Raw genomic sequence first — 18,195 nt, forward strand, 5'->3', positions numbered from 1 at the left:
TCAACTGATACTTATTTTATTGACTCTGAAAGGTAAATGCTGCTAAGCACACACACATCTTTTGTCTTTTACTTGTTTTAGTCATTAAGGCATGCGGCCACCTCTTTCAAAGAATTTTTAGTCAAATGAATCGACCCCAGTACTTTTCTTTTTATCTTAAGCCTGGTAGTTATTCTATTGGTTTATTTTGCCAAATTGCTAAGTTACGGGACATAAACACACCAACACTGGTTGTCATACGGTGGTGGGAGACACACACTCACACACACATGGCAGACTGAAAGAAACCTGTTATCTACCAAATCCACTCACAAGGCTTTGGTTAGGCCAAGGCTATAGTAGAAGTCATTTGCCCAAGGTTCCACACAGTGGGACTGAACCCGGAGCCATGTGATTGAGAAGGAAGTTTCTTACAGAGCCATGCCTATGCCTATAGATAGATATTGATATAGATTTAAATTGTTTGCATTTGAAACGATTAGTAATTTCACTTTCTGAAAATTTAAAATGTTCTTGCTTTATAGTTTCAATCAAAATTAAAATTACAAATGCCAACAAAATATTCTCATACACTTCATAAGCAAACGAAATATTTGGCACTGTCATGGTATTAGCTGTCAGAAGTGAAAGTAGAAAAATCTGACAAGGAACGTTACTGCTGGTTTGAGTTGATTCTTTGGCTACTGACAGCTAATACCATGACTGGCCGGAGCGAGCTATCTGTCTGTCTGTCTGTCTGTCTCTCTATCTATCTATCTATCACTCGAAAGTTATTGGAACAAATTTGACACCTATATCCATGCGTTCGAAAACACACAGAGTATAAGGGTACTACTAAAGCAGAGTGGTCCCGAACGCGCAGTCGCGCTAGCTAGTCGTGAGTGGTCGATCCTATTATTTTCAAACTTCATTTGTTTTCTATTTTGATAAATTCTCTCTGTTGAAAATTATATTTTTATATTTTAAACAATTTGCAATTTCAGAAAATATATTTTTATATTAAATTTGCGTTTTCTAATTTGATAAATTCTACGGACACAAACAGAGGTGAACGAGTGATAGATAGATAGATATATATAGAGAGATAGTGAGATAGACAGACAGACAGATAGCTCCGGCTAGTCAGTTCTACTTTCAATTCTGACAGCTAATACAGTGCCAAATATTTTTATATATAAGCAAAAGTACTTCATTTGTAAATAATCAATTTCTGTTACAAGATACAAAAAAAAATTTTTTTTTTTCATTGGTAAATTGAAAAGAGATTCTGAATCTCTGATGTTCAAAACTTTGAAATCCAAAGACCATTTTTTAAAAAAGGCATGTTAAAAACGTTCTAGGGTTGGCGTTGAAAATCCTACTCGAAAGCGAATGCGCGCCCTTCCCTTTATCGACCTCAGAAGGATAAAAAGAAAAAGTTGACCTCAGCGGGATTTGAACTCAAACGTAAATATTAAAAAAAGGCATTTTGTCCGAAGCTCTGACGAATCTACCAAATGATTATAAATAATAAAAAAAAAACAAAAAAAAAACAGAAAGATAAAAAATTTGTTAGTATTTTGAGTTTAAAAATTAAAACTATATTCCTTTAATAAGAATGAACTTCTGAATGAATTTCAAATTTCTAAATCATGTATGGAAATGAATTCTCGTAGAATACCAAATCTCGCACACGTGATTGCAACTTAAACAGCGGTGTAACGCCATTATATCAATCTTCAGTCCTCCCGCTCCTTAACTTGCTAGGAGTTTACCATTATTATTATTAATACATATTAAGACTTTTAACCTTTCGCTCCATTTTGATAAAAATACAGGTAAGAAAATATAATTTGTAACCTTGTTATAGTGATTACGTTTTCATTTGTTGTTGTTTTAATTGAATAACTGTTGCGCGAAATGGTCATAAGTGTCTTTCACTTAAAAAATAGTCTCATTCTTTTCTTTCGTTTTTTAGAAGTCCTCTTGAAATTTCTATGAATACCTAACTCCATTTATTTATTTTACATTACACTATAACTTCATGTCCGATTAAAACATCTACCTGTGCTTATATATATATATATATATTTACAACGCTTATCTGATTCAAGTATGGTTATTGTTATTGTAGCATCACTTTCGTCGCAAGACTTGCGTCTCTAATATAAATATATAACAATGTTTAAATGTCCTGTTTCTTTGGCTTGCACACTATTGAATTATGATAAATACAAAATCTGTTCATCAGGTAACAGATTGAAATTATAACAGACGAAATAACCTAAATAACATTAAACCTTTTTTGCTCTATTATTGAATAATAAAAGCAATAATTGATATCTATAACATCAGTATAATGATTTGTAAATAATATGCACGATTTCTAGTAAGTCTACTCACAAGTGTTAGGGATACAGTCATATCTAAATACTTAACTGGTTAAATGTCTCTGTTCGAGGGCCTATCGTTATTCATTTGCCACCTGAAAGAATGCGCACACCTACAAAAAACTGGATGATTAATTGACAATACATGTCTTCTGATGCTTGTTTAGTGATTCAACTTCTACACACCAATATAACTACACAATTTTTCAGATACAAGAAAGTCTGGACACAAAAAATAAACTTTCGTTATTCATTGAAAGAGATGTCTTATCGTTTTTCTTTCAATTACGTTGTTATTAATTGTCCAATGCCGTTTGATTTCCCGAAATCAAACCATTTTCAGATAATAGTCGAAAGGAATATAAAGTATATATATGGGGGAGAAAAAAATCACCCAAAAACTGCGTATTTAAAATATATGAAATGTATATTTTGTATAATTTTTGGTTAGTTTTTACAATTATACTTGTTTACTTTGAAAGTAGTCTAATAGTGATTTCTGGCAGTTTTCATGGTAAAATTCATTTAAAAGATTAGAATTCACAGGAAAAATATAAATTTTACTTTCCAAACGAGCCTGGTGCTCATAGTAAAAATTTATCCAATTTTTAAATTCATATTAAACTCTTCAAATGTTTTGTTGTTAAACAATAATATTACTTCCTTGGTGAACCGCATGGATATCTATCTATTCTACCAATATTTCTTTATAACTTTTCGAGTTTAAATTCCCTCGGTGGTGTAAATTTACTACAGTTATACATGCATTTGCTATACAAGTCGATTTTGAAACTTAAGACGAACTGCCCCACTGAGAAACAATAATGGTGTCTTGACTGACAAATATCAGTCCCAACTTCACTAATTATTAATGGGAAAAGAAAATAGTTTTCATCCACTTTACCCTGCTTTCTTCACCAACGAGTTATGATGGTTTTAAAGAACTGTCATAACTTTATTAAACATGGCAATTTGTGTGCTCCCCCTTGAATATTCATGGACCCTGAATATAAAAAAAAAACACTGCCTTAACTCTTGAACCGATATTCAATTCTTTCAGCAAAGTGCCCCCTACCCCCCAAGAAAAGGCTGGGGTACCCTCTGTTTGCACTTCTCGTACTTATGAATTTCTTTTTCTTTTTGTAACCGTTTTATCTCCACACATTTTTAAAGTAACGAAGATTTACTATAAAATGTTATGATAGCTTTGCTTGTCTGCTGTTTTATGATTCTATTTACTATAGGGCGCAAATGTGGTTGGGTGGTAAAAAGCTTGCTTCCCAACCACGTGGTTTCGGGTTCAATCTCTCTGTGGGGGCACCATGAACAAATGTTTTCCATTATAGTCTCGGTCCAACCAAAGCTTTGTGAATAGATTTGGTAGACAGAAACTGAAAGAAGCCCGCCGTTTGTGTGTGTATGTTTGCATTTGTCCCACCTCCAGCCGCTTGACAACTAGTACTGGCTTGTTTCCGTCCCCCGTAACTTAGCGGTACGGCAAAAGAGACCAGTAGAATACCTACAAGGCTTAAATACAAGTACTGGTGTTGATTTATTTATTTAAACCCTTTAAGGCGGTGCCCTAGCATGGTCGAAGATAAAATACTTAAAACAAAAGATAAAAAATTAACCAGGCACAGGTTCTGGGTTCAATCTTACTGTGGGGCACTTTGGGTAAGCGTCTTCTATAGCTTTGGGTTGACAAATGCCTTGAGTGGATTTGAAACCGAAAGAAGCCCGTTGTGTGCGTGTCTGTGTTTTTGTGTTTGTCTCCGCCACACCGCTTGACGACTGGTGTTGGTGTGTTTACGCCCCGTAGCTAAGCGGATCGGCAAAAGAAGCCTATAGAATAAGTACCAGGTTTTAAAAAAATAAGTATTTGGATCGGTTTGTTCGACTAAAATTCAAGGTGGTGCCCAAGCTTGGCCATAGTCTGATACCGTCAATTTTAATTTATCTTAAGGTTGATGCCCCAAGTTGTTTTTAATGAAATATATAAAAGGTCCGTACAATTCATTCACAGTGGAAATGTACAGACCAGTACAAAGAAAAAACAAAAAGACGATATGGTTTCGGTTTTCGGGAAATTCGCTGAATCAATGATTTATATACATGATTTATTTTTAGCGTGATACTGAGCTATAAGTTAAGTTGTTTTCGTATTCGAACATGATGGTCTTATAAAGATAGTTCGTCTTTTCCTCAATTTTAGATTTGATTGCTTAAAAAAAATATCTTTCCTCTCTGCTCACCTATATATATTGTTTTACTTTTTGAAGTTTTTCGCTTACAAATTAGCTGATGTATTGATCTGGCATTGACAAATGGAAGTGTTTGTTAAATTTTTGGAAGAGAACTTCTTAGCAACGATTGCTTCATATATTATGTTATTGGAAATAATATTTTAAAATGAAAATACGTTAAGTTTCACAGTTGCAACTTTGTTACAGTAGTGACTATACTCGAACTGCAATCACCTCAGTACTGTCATTTAGGTAACAACTACTTCCAAGAAGACTTTGATCAGTTAATTCTGCTTAAAATTAATAATTAGGTTTTTGCTATATTTGTCTTAAATCTTTTGATTTTAGGCAACCTCTTGTTTTAAATATTTATTTCAATCTATGGTGTAGAACTTTAGGTAATATTTGATACTGGATTTATTTGAATTCTATTTCCACCTTTAGCTGATATTTCTGTTAGGTCCGATATTAAAATTATTGAAACGAGATAAAGAACTGTTCAGTTAGATGAAAATAAAATATCACTTCAGAATATTTCAGTAAGGATGAATAAACTTTTTCTCTGCTTAATTACCATTTATCATTCAGGTTACTCTATAAGATGATAACATTTATTCACATTGTCTTGAATTAATGGTGCTTTATCTTGTAGCTTCATGATTTCGATGATGTTGTTTATTTTTAGAATGACATTGTAGGGTAGGTATAACGAGCTGGATCTGGTCAATTTGAACATGAAACAAGTAGAATATTTGGGCTGGATATTTCTGGTTTAAATTATAATCTTTCTTTAGCTGCATTACAATCTCTCTATATTATCCAACTTAGTTTTACAATACATCTGCTTTTTTGTGATTATTTTACCATTTCCATAATTTGGTTTATGAACTATTTTCTGTTGTTTCATTGTTAGAGTGAAATTCTGAGATAGAGGGCTATTGCCAGATTCGTATTCTGAAATATTCTTTTCTACTCTAGGCACAAGGCCTGAAATTTTTGGTGAGTGGAGTCAGTCGATTAGACCGACCCAGTACACAACTGGTACTTAATCTATCAACCCCGAAAGGATAAAAGGCAAAGTTGACCTCAGCAGAATTTGAACTTACAACGTAGCTACAGGCGAAATACTGCTAAGTGTTTTGCCCGGTGTGCTAATGATTCTGCCAGCTCACTGCCTTACATATTCTGAAATATTGATGAGAAATTTCTGATGGCAATCTAAAACTCTGAAGCAAATGACATGATCAAGAGCTTTTACTTCCTGAATTGATTCTTTTATCTTATTTTTTTGTTATCATTGTTAGTGTCTGCAATTCTGTCTTTGTAGGGTGTAATTTGAAGGAGACAGGATCCTCTGTTGGTTTTATATATCTGCTGCATCTCAGAGGCTAGGCCTTCTTTTCTTAACCAAACTCTATTTCAGTTCTGAACAGCTGTTTTTGTGTAGTGTGCATGTTTCCCCGTATCAGAGTACTGTTCATTTGTATAAAGCAAAACTGCTGTACAAACATAATAAAACAAAAACTAGATCTAAATTAAAAAGAAAAGTCATTCAACTGATTGGCAAATCTTCAATTAGCAAACACACAACCAGTAGCACACTGTGGTGAACTAACAAGTTCTGTATCACCAAATCCATGTTTCATCTTAATTCTATCATCTCGATACTGTAGGGACAATAACATACCTTATTTCCTTTTTCCCTTTCCACATACTCCATTTAGATAACTGTCTGCAAAAATTCAAACTGATCATTAACTTGTATTAACTTCCTCCTTGGATTAAAATTAAGCAAAAAAAAAACCAAAAAAAAACAAAATCATTAGAACATGAATTTTAGCAAGATGTGATTTTATATTCTTGTTGAACTGTCATGAAATGATCAGTTAAGTCATGTTATAAGACATTTAGTTAGATATTTAAAAATGAAACAAAGATATTTGGAGGAAACTAGTAAATAGCCTGTGTTACTAAGAAAGAAAAAGTTTATTAAAGAAGCTCCTTGTCTAAACTGTCAGAACCTGTTTCTCATTCTTTGGCAAACTTTGTTGAATTAATTTCTGTATGAAATCTTTGAATAATATTGATGTAAATATTTATCATAAATACTAATAAAATTTCATTATATTTCTTTACAGTTGAGATTATGTCTGGAATTGCTGTGGGCCGTTTAGCTGAAGAAAGAAAAGCTTGGAGAAAAGATCATCCTTTTGTAAGCTGTTTTATTTGTTGTTTGTGTCTCTACTGTATATTTTGAAATTTACTTATCTGAGTTCAAGATCTAGAAAGACTGCAAAGCAACCCATTTTATACAATTACAGATCTTTGGTAACTGTATGTTGTAAATTTTGTTTCTTAGTGAAGGGTGATTAAAATAGTTATTGGTTTTTAAAGTCAAACATAACTTTGTAAAATAAAAATCATCTTGGTAATTATTTTGAAAAACCAGTGAATGTGGCAGTCCTACAAGGATTTTAACGTGCGAATAATTAGTGTTTAACTGGTTAAATTAATTTATGGGTACAAAACTTTTTCTGCTGGTAAAACAGTAGAATCTGAGAAAACTAGTCATCTGCACTAGCAAAAAGCAATAACACTATTTCAAACAGTGGAATAAATTTTATTCCCTGAAGAGGAGTTTGTTTCAGAGAATTCTTTGTTAGAGAGAGAGAGAGAGAGAGTGTGTGTGTATTTTGATGGGTAAATAAGTTGGGGTTAATGAGAGATGTTTAGAAGGCAGAGATAACAAGTGGTGGTGGAGAGGAGCAATGGTCAGGTTGAAGAGAAAATAAAAAGAACTGGCAAATTTGAAACAACTTTGAAATGTGATGACAGACATTCAAACAACACTCATATACACACATTTATGGGTGTGCAAACATGGGTCTGATAGAATTTGTTGAGGCTGATTTTCTATGGCCAGATACCCTTCCTGTTGTTTGACCTTCACTTATTTCCAAGCAAGGAAGTTTATGCATTCAGGGATACCCTTTGCTTAGCAACAACAAATATAAGTACATTTATGTATATAGTTATAAAGAGGAGGTGGGACATTAATTGTACAATCGCACAACTGTCATCATCATTTAACATCCGTTTTCCATAAAGGCTTGGGTTGGAAGGAAATTCTTCTCTAAATTAAACCTCTCAGAAGCATATCTATAAATACAAGTAGAAGAAGAATGTGCACATTTATTAACACACCGTGGCTTATTTAAATTTAAGCCGTTTCTCTTTGGTGTAAAAGTGGCTCCTGCCATATTTCAGTAAGTAATTGATGCAATGTTAAGTGATTGAGATTTCACTTTCACCTATCTAGATGATATTTTAATAAACGGTGAATTACAGGAACAACACTTTGACTGCATTAAAAGAGTATTTGAGAAAATAAGCTAATACGAGTTCAAGTTAATGGAGGAAAAATGTGAGTTCTTATTGAATAAAATCAAATACTTAGGAGAAGTAATTGGCAAAAACGGTAGAAAACCAGATCCATCAAGGGCAACAGTGATAAAGAATATGCCCACACCAAAAAATGTAACTATGCTGCAGGCATTCTTGGGTTTGGTAAACTATTATCAAATCAGTGAGTGAGGCTCCAGTCAATGATCTGTTGAAAAAGAATACAAAATGGTGTTGGTTGGATAAGTGCCAGAAGGTTTAAAACTATTTTAACTTCGGACCTATCACTGACACATTTTGCTCCAAAGTTGGAAATTATACTGGCTACAAATGCAAGTGTGTATGGTATAGGGGCTGTACTTCTGCAGTAAAAAGAGTATATCCCATGAGTTAAGGTTATTGCAAGCTGAAAAGAATTATAGTCACACACACACGACAGACTTCTTTCAGTTTCTGTCTACCAAATCCACTCACAAGGCTTTGGTCGAGCTGAGGCTATAGCTGAATACACTTGTCCAAGGTGCCACACAGTGGGACTGAACCCAGAACCATGTGGTTGGGAAGCAACCAAATGTGTCTGCCTGACACATTTTGATAAAAATGAACAACACAATTTAAAACATGTTATTTCATCTTGAAGTCTTGTCTCTCCATGTATTGTGAAGGAATTTTATATACATTTGATTGGTATCAAAATTCTGCTGTTTTGTATGTTTGGTGCATGCTATGCGTTTCTATATTTTGATGTGTTGACTATTTTTCTTTATAAGGCATTAATGTTTATATTTTTATTAATATTCCCAGATGCCATGAAAAATTTTTTTTTGTTTTTATTGCATTTCATTTAATAATAGCATTGTTGATTGAGTTTCTGACTAGTTTACTGTATGGCATTTACACTGAGTGTGACAAGGGAGTGTTTGAAACTGTCAAAATAGAAGTACCACAAAGTAGTTTTGTTTGAAAGAACGAGTTCATCGGTTTTTATTGCTCTCCTATATACACACACACACACACACACACACTTTCCGTGTATCAATTTACACTGAGAAGGATTTGGACAACTCTAGGCGTTGGTGGAAAACACCTACACCCACTGCAAAGTGAACTGCATCACATGACCATGCTTGTGCTTCTGAAATGTATATATCACAGTTTTTTTTTTTTTCTATTGTACTCTGATATATTTCCATACTACTCTGAGATTACATTTTTTACATTGGATACCAATTTAACACTAAACATTCAACATGAGTTAAGAGTAAAATGTAAGTTGATTAAAAACAAGAATGAATGGAATCTTGTGAGCTTTGAATGTATAACCTTTGAATTCCACTAACCAAACTATGCATATTTCTTTGCCTAATTATGTATGAGGAGGCTAATTATAATTAATTTTAACTTTCGACTGGTGATAAACATTGTAAGGTGGAAAAATAATTTAGCATAACACTTTTAAAAATTTATGCAGAAGTTGAATTGATAAATAACTTTACTTCAAATCCTTAGTCTTTGTTCTAATGCATTTAAATTCAAAATCTTGTGTCAGTAGATTATCAGTCTTTCAGCTGAAGATTTATCTATTAATGTCTTACACTGATGTATCTCAAATCAAGATACTATCAGTGACTCAGCTTCTTTAACTGAGGAAGTACAACTCGCTATTACAAGCAGTTAATTCGTCATATAATTGACAGGTGGGTTGATAGCTTTCAAGTCTGAGTTCAAATCCTTTTGTTTTGCAAATCATTTTTTCCAGTTAGTGAGAAGTGTCTCATAATATAGTCAATATTTTGATGTTATAGATCAACAAATTTGTTCATTTTTAAATCAGAATTTATGTTTGTTTTAAACTATTACAGGAAAACTAAATAGTGTTGTATATTTTGATAAATATTTGAATAGTTTTTTTTTATGTGAAACAGAATCCTCTTATTTCTAATTTTTTAAAAGTGATTTTGTTCTTTTTTTTTTTTTGTGTTAGAAGTAATTATTATGCAGGATTAAACAAATTTTTTTAAAAATAGGAACAGTTTGAAGGAAATTGCTTAATAAATTATGTTTGCTGTTGTTTACATACAAAAATATGCTTCCCAAGCCATTCTTTTATTGCTCACTATTTTATGAAATCTTTCTTTATCTCAACCCTGTCATTGCCAAGCTTTACATACTGAACCTTTTATACCATATGTAATCACCTTTTCTTTGTCTTTCAAAACAAAAGATAAATTGGCAATGCTTCAACAATAATCCCAGCTCATGGGTTGGAATCAGTAAAAGCATTATACTCACCCAATTTACATAATTTACCTCATTAAAAAAGAAGAAAAATCAATATTATTTGACTAACTTCAAACAATTATTTTTCTGTTCATTTTTTAAAAATTAAATTTAATAGTCTTTTTCTTACTTATAAAACCCTATTTTAACTTATTTCAGGGTTTTGTTGCCAGACCTATTAAGAATCCAGATGGCTCTCTCAATCTTATGAATTGGGAATGTGCAATTCCTGGGAAAAAATCGGTAAGTATATTTTATCATTACAGGGTTGTTAGAGTGCTTGATCAGATGCCTTCTCAGGTATTTGTTCTGGTTCTATGCATTCTGTGTTCAAATTTCACTGAAATAAAGTACCAATCCAAGGTGGTGAATTAGCAGAATTTTAGAGCATTGGATTGAATGCCTTTTGTGTGTTTTGAGTTCAAAATCCCTCTTTGGATCCCTAGTATAGCAAAGTAATCTTTTATGAGGACAAATTTAAAACAAAAGATAAAATGAAAAGTGGGGCACTGAACTCAAAAGAATTTGTCTTTATTGAGTGGGTCAATCAAAAGGCATCAAGTGCTCAGTAAGTAACTACAATGATGAAAAGATGACATTTTGAATCAACTAAATGATAAAATGAAAAAAGTAATTTTTATTTTACCACATTCTGTTGGTTGGATGTGATTAAGGAAGATCTCCAGAGGTTTGACATCAAATTGGAGGATGCAGAGGGGCTGGCATAGGACCACCAGCAATGGGGGAGTGCTAGTGGACCTGATCAGCTCTAGGCATGATGATGCCTCTGGGATGACCCCAGCCCTATCGAGCAAGAGCACAGAGAAACAGATAGACAAACATTGTTTATGTATAAAATATCTTAAAAGTTTCTGCAAACTTTTTCAAAACTTACTGAATTCTTCTTGTGAAAACATTTCATTTATAAATGACAAGGCAGAAATAGTTGGGAACATCTAAGAGGGATTAAAACTTATCCAAAAGGTTTATGACTAATGAAACAAGTAATTTAGAAAATATATGTATTTCTTTATATTTAATGTTTCTGATGTATTAATTCATTTAGTATTAGAAATTTATTCATGCTTTTATTTTTTTTATGGTAATATTTAAAATATTTTTTTACATTTCTAGACTCCATGGGAAGCTGGTGTCTACAAATTAAGAATGCTTTTTAAAGATGACTATCCAAGTTCTCCTCCAAAGTGTGAGTAATTGCTTGGAATTTTTTAAAATGAAATATTAATATAACCATTTCTGTATCACACTTAATGCACATAAACTGTTGACAGGCCAAATACTGTGGTCAAAACAGGAGTATCCCTTTCAACATTGTACTTTCATTATGATACAGAGATGGCTATTTTAATTTAATGCTGCTTCAATTGCTTGCACTAGATTATGGTATATCGATATCTCTCAGCTTTACTGATTGACCCATTATCTTTCAGATTATTCTGTCAAATATAATGCCTATCTATATGCATAGTTTTGAATTATGCATTATGTCATAGCTTCAAGATTTCAATGATTTGATTGCAGCCATTCTGGAGCACCGCCTTTTGTTTATTTTTGTGGCATTGTTAGCTAAGTGAGATATTGGATCTGGCCAGTTTGAATATGAAAGAGGTAGAATATTTTGGCTGGATATGGCTGGTTTAAATGCTAAAGCGTTAAACAAGCTGGACAGTTTATTCAATTCTTAAGGATAAAGATTGTATACTTGAATTAATTTTTTCCTCACTGAAGATGTCAAGAATTTATTTAGTGATTAAATGTTTTTAGAAGTGTACAGTTCTTTGGAAAGTGGCCATTTGTTAGATTTTTTGGTATTCAAGAACCTGCTTCTGCGATATTTTCCCTCTTCAATGCTTTAACACATATGATGATTTTCAAATTCCGACCCAGGGTGCCATCTGTTGCTCCAATGTACTATGTGTGGCATTCAATGGCTGTGGTAAGTTCAGAATTCTTTTAACTGGCCATGTCCATCCCAAATATTCTTCTTGTTTTATGTTCAAATTGACCTGATCCAACCGCTCACACCTACCCTACAATATCATTCTAAGAATAAGCAATTACTTCATCAATATCTTGAAGCTGAAATAATTCATGATTAGTTAAAAAGAAAGAGAAAGAATGAATAAATACTAATCTAAGTGATGGAGGGTGATTTTTAAAAGGATATTACTTTTTAATAATGATTTTTAAAAAGATATTAAAGAAATATCACAAATACTAGGTTGGTGTAAAAGGATTCATTTTGTATTGGGAGAGTCATTACACCAATAATAATAACATATACACAGGTTCAATTCCACTTCTTTATTCTTAGTCAATTGGTTAAGTAGAACCAAAATACAATATGTTCATGCCCTCTTTTTATTTTTTTTATATGTGATTGTGATATGAGAGAAATTTGGCTGCTAGTTTTGCAGAACAGCAACTTCATTTTAATGTGCATATGCTTGTGTGTGTGTTTGTATGTATGTCTCTCTCTCTCTCTCTCTCTCTCTCTCCATCCAATCCATCCATACATCCACTGCCCGACGATAAGCTCCATGAACTTTGAAACTTTAAGTAGCATGGAATTTGAATCAGACTGTTTGATCTATCAATCTATCTATATATATATATATATATATATATATAAGTAAGATCATTGCCAGTGCCCCTGGACTGGCTCTTGTGTGGGTGGCACATGAGATGCACCATTTTGAGCGTGACCGTTGCCAGTACCGCCTGACTGGCTCCCGTAGGATTTTCGAGCGAGATCGTTGCCAGTTCCCCTGGACTGGCTTGTGCGGGTGGCACATAAAAGACACCATTTCGAGCGTGGCCGTTTTCGTGCAGGTGACACGTAAAAGCACCCACTACACTCTCTGAGTGGTTGGCGTTAGGAAGGGCATCCAGCTGTAGAAACTCTGCCAAATTAGATTGGAGTCTGGTGTTGCCATCCGGTTTCACCAGTCCTCAGTCAAATCGTCCAACCCATGCTAGCATGGAAAGCGGACATTAAACGATGATGATGATTTTTATGTTAAAAGATAATCTAGATAAAAATCTACAACATATTTGATATTACAATTGTTGATTGTGGTAGTTCAATTCAAGTACAACTTATGCCATTCCTTCTTTGTAAAGGTTGGACTAATTTGCTTAACAATACTTCTCAATTTTATCTTTGAACTCAACATCAGTGATTTTTAAACCTAACTGCTGGTAAAGTTGTGGTTTATCTCTGGGTCACCCGTGATGGAAAAGATGTTTTCATCATGACTTTTTGTATATCTAAGACTGCATTATCCAACATGGCCTTCATTTTTGAAGGAGATATGGCTGCTATCCCTCGCAAACTGATCAGTTGCATATAGATGTTCGGGAGTTTGATTAGCAGTCTGTATAGCTTGAAAAAAAACTGGATCCTGTTTTAGGGATGAGTTGGGCATTAAGCAGGGGTCTAGTTTTAAATTCTCCCCACCAACATTTCAAATAACTGAATTTTAGGACTTATCTTCATTACACCAAAGTTAATGCTAAGTACAATAAGTGAATGTGTTAGGCAACTTTTATTTTCATTATTTACATTTGACAGATATTTGTCCTCATCTTGTTTGTTGTTAACACGTTTCAGCTGATATACCCTCCAACCTTCATCAGGTGTCTTGGGGAAATTTCGAACCTGGGTTCTCATTCCTAAGGTATTTTTTGATATTATTATTATTATGCCCACAGGCATATGGTGCAGTGGTTAAAAGTGTGGGCTACTAACCCCAAGATTCCGAGTTTGATTCCAGGTAGTGACCTGAATAATAATAATAATAATAATATCAAAAAATACGTTAGGAATGAGAACCTATTTCCCCAAGACACCTGATGAAGGTTGTGGGGTATATCAGCTGAAACGCGTTAACGACAAACAAGATGAGGACAAATATCTGTCAAATGTAAATAATGTACATGATTCCTCATGTCTTAAATATAGAACTTTTATTTTGTTTGGGAACATATTTTAGAGAGCTGAATTAGTATAGTAACAGTAAAGGCTTAGTAGTATTTAAGTTTATTTTTTCTGTCTTTAGGTTTCAATTTCACCCAGGTCAACTTATTCATCTTTTGAGTGGTGGTCTTGGTGGTCAACTAGTACTAGTAACATGCTGGGCAGATGATTACATCGGAAAGATTTGCTGAGGGTTTATGCTGGTATGGAAGTTTGTTGGTGGTGGGGTTGTATCAATGATTTTTATTCACTATAGGAAATTTATTCTGTAGCTATGTTTGTATATGAGTAGTTCATTTTAATCATCTTAATGGAGATTGTATAAGGCAAGGCTTTGATTTTTAAGCTTTCATGCTTGTTTCTCAAATACATGTAAAAAAAATAAACATGTTGATTGTAAATGTGATTTAACAAAGTCATTGTTGGAACTAATTTTATTTTAGGCAAATTTGAACCACCAATCTTTCATCCAAATGTTTACCCCTCTGGAACTGTATGCCTGTCACTGCTGGATGAAGACAAAGATTGGAGACCTGCTGTTACCATTAAACAAGTAATTATTTTATTGTTAATACATCTTTGACCTTTTCAAGTCTGCAGAGAAACAGTATAAATATTATATTATTATCAACAATTATTTGAAAAGCATTAATACCATATTTTCTGGCATACAACTCAACAGTATTGGTGTAGATATTTAAGCATCATCACTATCTTTCCAAATCCTGCTGCTTTTTACATTGAATTTTTGGTTCTCTAAGTTGTCTTGGTGTATAAGTTGATCTGCCTTCTTTTGGCTGTAAATTTTGGTCTGAAAAATTCAACTTGTATGCTGGAAAATACAGCAGGTGAATTGTTTATATTGAAATAATATTTTTTTGTTTCTTTTTTAATGCTTGAATATTAGATTTAATTTTTAGTTATGAACAAACTATGGTTAATTAAAAAGAACTCAGTGGGAATTAAACCCAAACCCCGTTTGTTGAGTTCCTTATGCATTTACTGCTGCATCTTGAACCTTTTCACAATGTTTAATATTTTTACCTAATCAGTTGGTCTGAAAAATATGCATAAATAATAAACTGCAGTCGACCCGCTTTTTTTTTTTTTTTTTTTTTTCTTTTATCATTTAATATATTGCTAAATACTGTTTTAAAAATACCATGCATTTAATCTTGGAATGAAGGAATTTAACAATTTAAAAATTTATATTCAGATTCTACTTGGAATCCAAGAACTCTTGAATGAACCAAATATCAAAGATCCCGCTCAGGCAGAAGCTTACACTATCTATTGGTAAGATTTACATTCAAGCTATTTTGAAGTTTTCAAAACAGTAACTAAATTTTCTTTTAATCAGTTAGGCTGCTTTTAATTAATCTTATTTCATGAGCAGTCCACATAACTCTTCCCCAAATTGCCTGACTGAAATAAAATAAATTACCTGTGTTAGTTCCTTAACGGCAATAAGAATAGCATCCAATCATAACATTAAAGGGTTTCGGGCATTTTCTGCTAAAGATTTCATTGTATATTTACTTTGTTACATTTTGTTGTTTGGGGTGTTATAGATATATTTGGGAATAAATGAAAAAAAAAATATATATATATATATATATATATATATATATATATATATATATATATATATAGGGGGAGAATTCGCAAGAAAAAACAAAAGACAGGTAGTGTAGGCAACAAACAGATGTATTAATTTAATGCTCGGGAAGTGAAAAAGTCTTTAATGTTTCAAGCCTATACTCTTCCACAGAAAGAAACAAGGAGAGAAAATAAGGATGTGATGTATAGTGGAGCTTGCTGGAGACTGCTGCTTACCATTTTAAAAAGGAAAACAAAGAAGTATCTTAATAAAAGGTGTATTGCTAACACCTTAGATTACAAATGTTGGATGTTTTTCATACCAACAATTTGCTATGATAACTGAGAGTTATAGTTAAAGATAATGTGAATGTTGAGAGAAAATATATTTTCACATAAAGAGCAAGACAATGGAAACTACTATAGTCTTCTACTGTAGCCCAGGGCTGACCAAAGCCTTGTGAGTGGATTTGGTAGAAGGGAAAACTGAAAGAAACCTGTGTGTGTGTTTGTCCCCAGGTGTTGGTTTGTTTACTTCCCTATAACATAGCAGTATTTTGATTAATGACAAACAAAAACAACTTTCATGTCTTGCATTTGATAACTATTATTTTGTGAGATTTCAGGTGTTGAAAATCTGTTTCATTGAAAATGACAAGCAAATGATGTGCTTGATCTGCAAGAAAGAGCAGCCAAATCTCTCAACTTACCCCCTACCGTAATAAAAGGAGGACACTTGGGATAACATTAATACTGAATGCATTGAAATAGATGGGATGGTCATGGCTAGCCTGGAGTTAAGCAGCAAAATATCTTGTTGATTTATCAATAAAATCTTTAGAGGCTGAGGACAAATTATGGTTGTTTGTGGAAATAATAATTAAAAAGCAATATTGCCATACAGTTGATTTTCAAATTACATTGAAGTTATAATTGATGAAATTATATTAAAAATTTATTGTACTTTATTGTTAAGGTAATAATTTTTACATTTATTTATTTGTCACTGTTGAAATTTTAATAGGAATTGAACAACCTGAAATGAGAAGTATTTGTCTGTCTGTCACTGTACACTTGTATGTAACAAAATTTGCTTTAAAACATAACTTGCATTTATTTTTCTAGTTTACAATGGTGTTAAAGGAAATTGGTTGTGTTTCAACAGTTAATTACAGTAATATAATTGTTTACACCATTGACAATTGTCTTCTACTATATAGCCCTGGGCTGAACAAAGCCTTGTGAGTGAATGGATTTGGTAGATGGAAAACTGAAAGAAACCTCTTATGTGTGTGTGTGTCCATTTGTTTGTCCCCCACCACTGCTTCACAATAGGTTGGTTTGTTTACATCCCCACAACATAGCAGTTTGGCAAAAAGAGACCAATAGAATAAGTACCAAACTTAAAAACAAAATAAGTACTGGGGTGGATTCATTCAATTAACAGCCTTCAAGTCAGTGTCCCAGCATGGTCCAGTGATTGAAACAATAAAAAAAAAATTTTTTCATCACAAAATTTCTTTAGTAGTTAAACGAAAGATAAGCTAATCCCAGATTAAAATTACTGGGCCAATTGATCAGTTTGTCATGTTTGTACTGAGACATGCTCAAGAATATATTTGCTTTTTAACTTATTGAGATTTGTTGTTTTTGGTATTTTGTAAAAATAAAAAAATTCCCTCCTAGGGTTATGTATTTGTAGACTTCATCAACAAAGGGTCAGACATGATGGTGGGATGGAGGGGAGAGATTTAAAATATTGAAGTGAAAGGTTTATTTGGGGTGGAATCTGGAAATAAAGAGAACTTTATGATTGTGAAGTGATCACTGTATTAAATGCTTTTTATACATGTATTTATTAATTTGAACCATTTCTGGTAGTTCTAATGTTTAATTTGTTCTACATTGGTTCCCTTAAATTGAAGTGCTGTTAAAAAATTTGAATGATTAAGTTTATCATCTAAGAATGTACACAGATTGTCTGATGTTTTTTTGAACAACTTTCACATACCAGATTTCATCATTCCCAAGGCTTGACTTACCTTGAGGTTAATGTTAGAAAACACTTACCTACAGTGTTAATATAGTGCAATCAAAAATGAAACCAGATAACTGCAAAACTTCAACACATGTGTATGCTTGCACCTGGGTTGGTGTCTAATATTTGGTGTTTTGTTCCTCTTTAGTTTCCTTAGAAACTTTAGCATTTTCTTCAAATTTTTGATCCTATTCATAACTATTACTGTTTAATTTTGTGCATGTTTATAGACATTTCTTTTAGGATTCTTGAAAATTTTTATTT

The 18,195-nt window shown here is 32.8% G+C and overlaps 1 protein-coding gene across 5 annotated transcripts in view; it reads left to right on the plus strand.

The window, feature by feature from the left end:
* The window catches only part of LOC106867401 (SUMO-conjugating enzyme UBC9-B), a 42,832-nt gene that overhangs the window by 23,105 nt on the left and 1,532 nt on the right, over positions 1-18,195 (plus strand). For 3 of the 5 annotated variants that reach the window (XM_089345551.1, XM_089345571.1, XM_089345558.1), the window contains 5 exons: positions 6,751-6,824; positions 10,454-10,537; positions 11,429-11,501; positions 14,738-14,847; positions 15,511-15,590. In XM_089345551.1, the coding sequence (XP_089201677.1) occupies positions 6,751-6,824; positions 10,454-10,537; positions 11,429-11,501; positions 14,738-14,847; positions 15,511-15,590 (421 nt within the window). Of the gene's footprint in view, positions 1-603; positions 878-1,687; positions 1,818-6,750; positions 6,825-10,453; positions 10,538-11,428; positions 11,502-14,737; positions 14,848-15,510; positions 15,591-18,195 lie in introns of those variants that run through there. The other 2 variants (XM_089345578.1, XM_089345565.1) reach the window with 2 other exon arrangements.

This window comes from Octopus bimaculoides, chromosome 2 (assembly GCF_046866305.1).
Source record: "Octopus bimaculoides isolate indiv1 chromosome 2, ASM4686630v1, whole genome shotgun sequence".
Taxonomy (NCBI): Eukaryota; Metazoa; Mollusca; class Cephalopoda; order Octopoda; family Octopodidae; genus Octopus; species Octopus bimaculoides.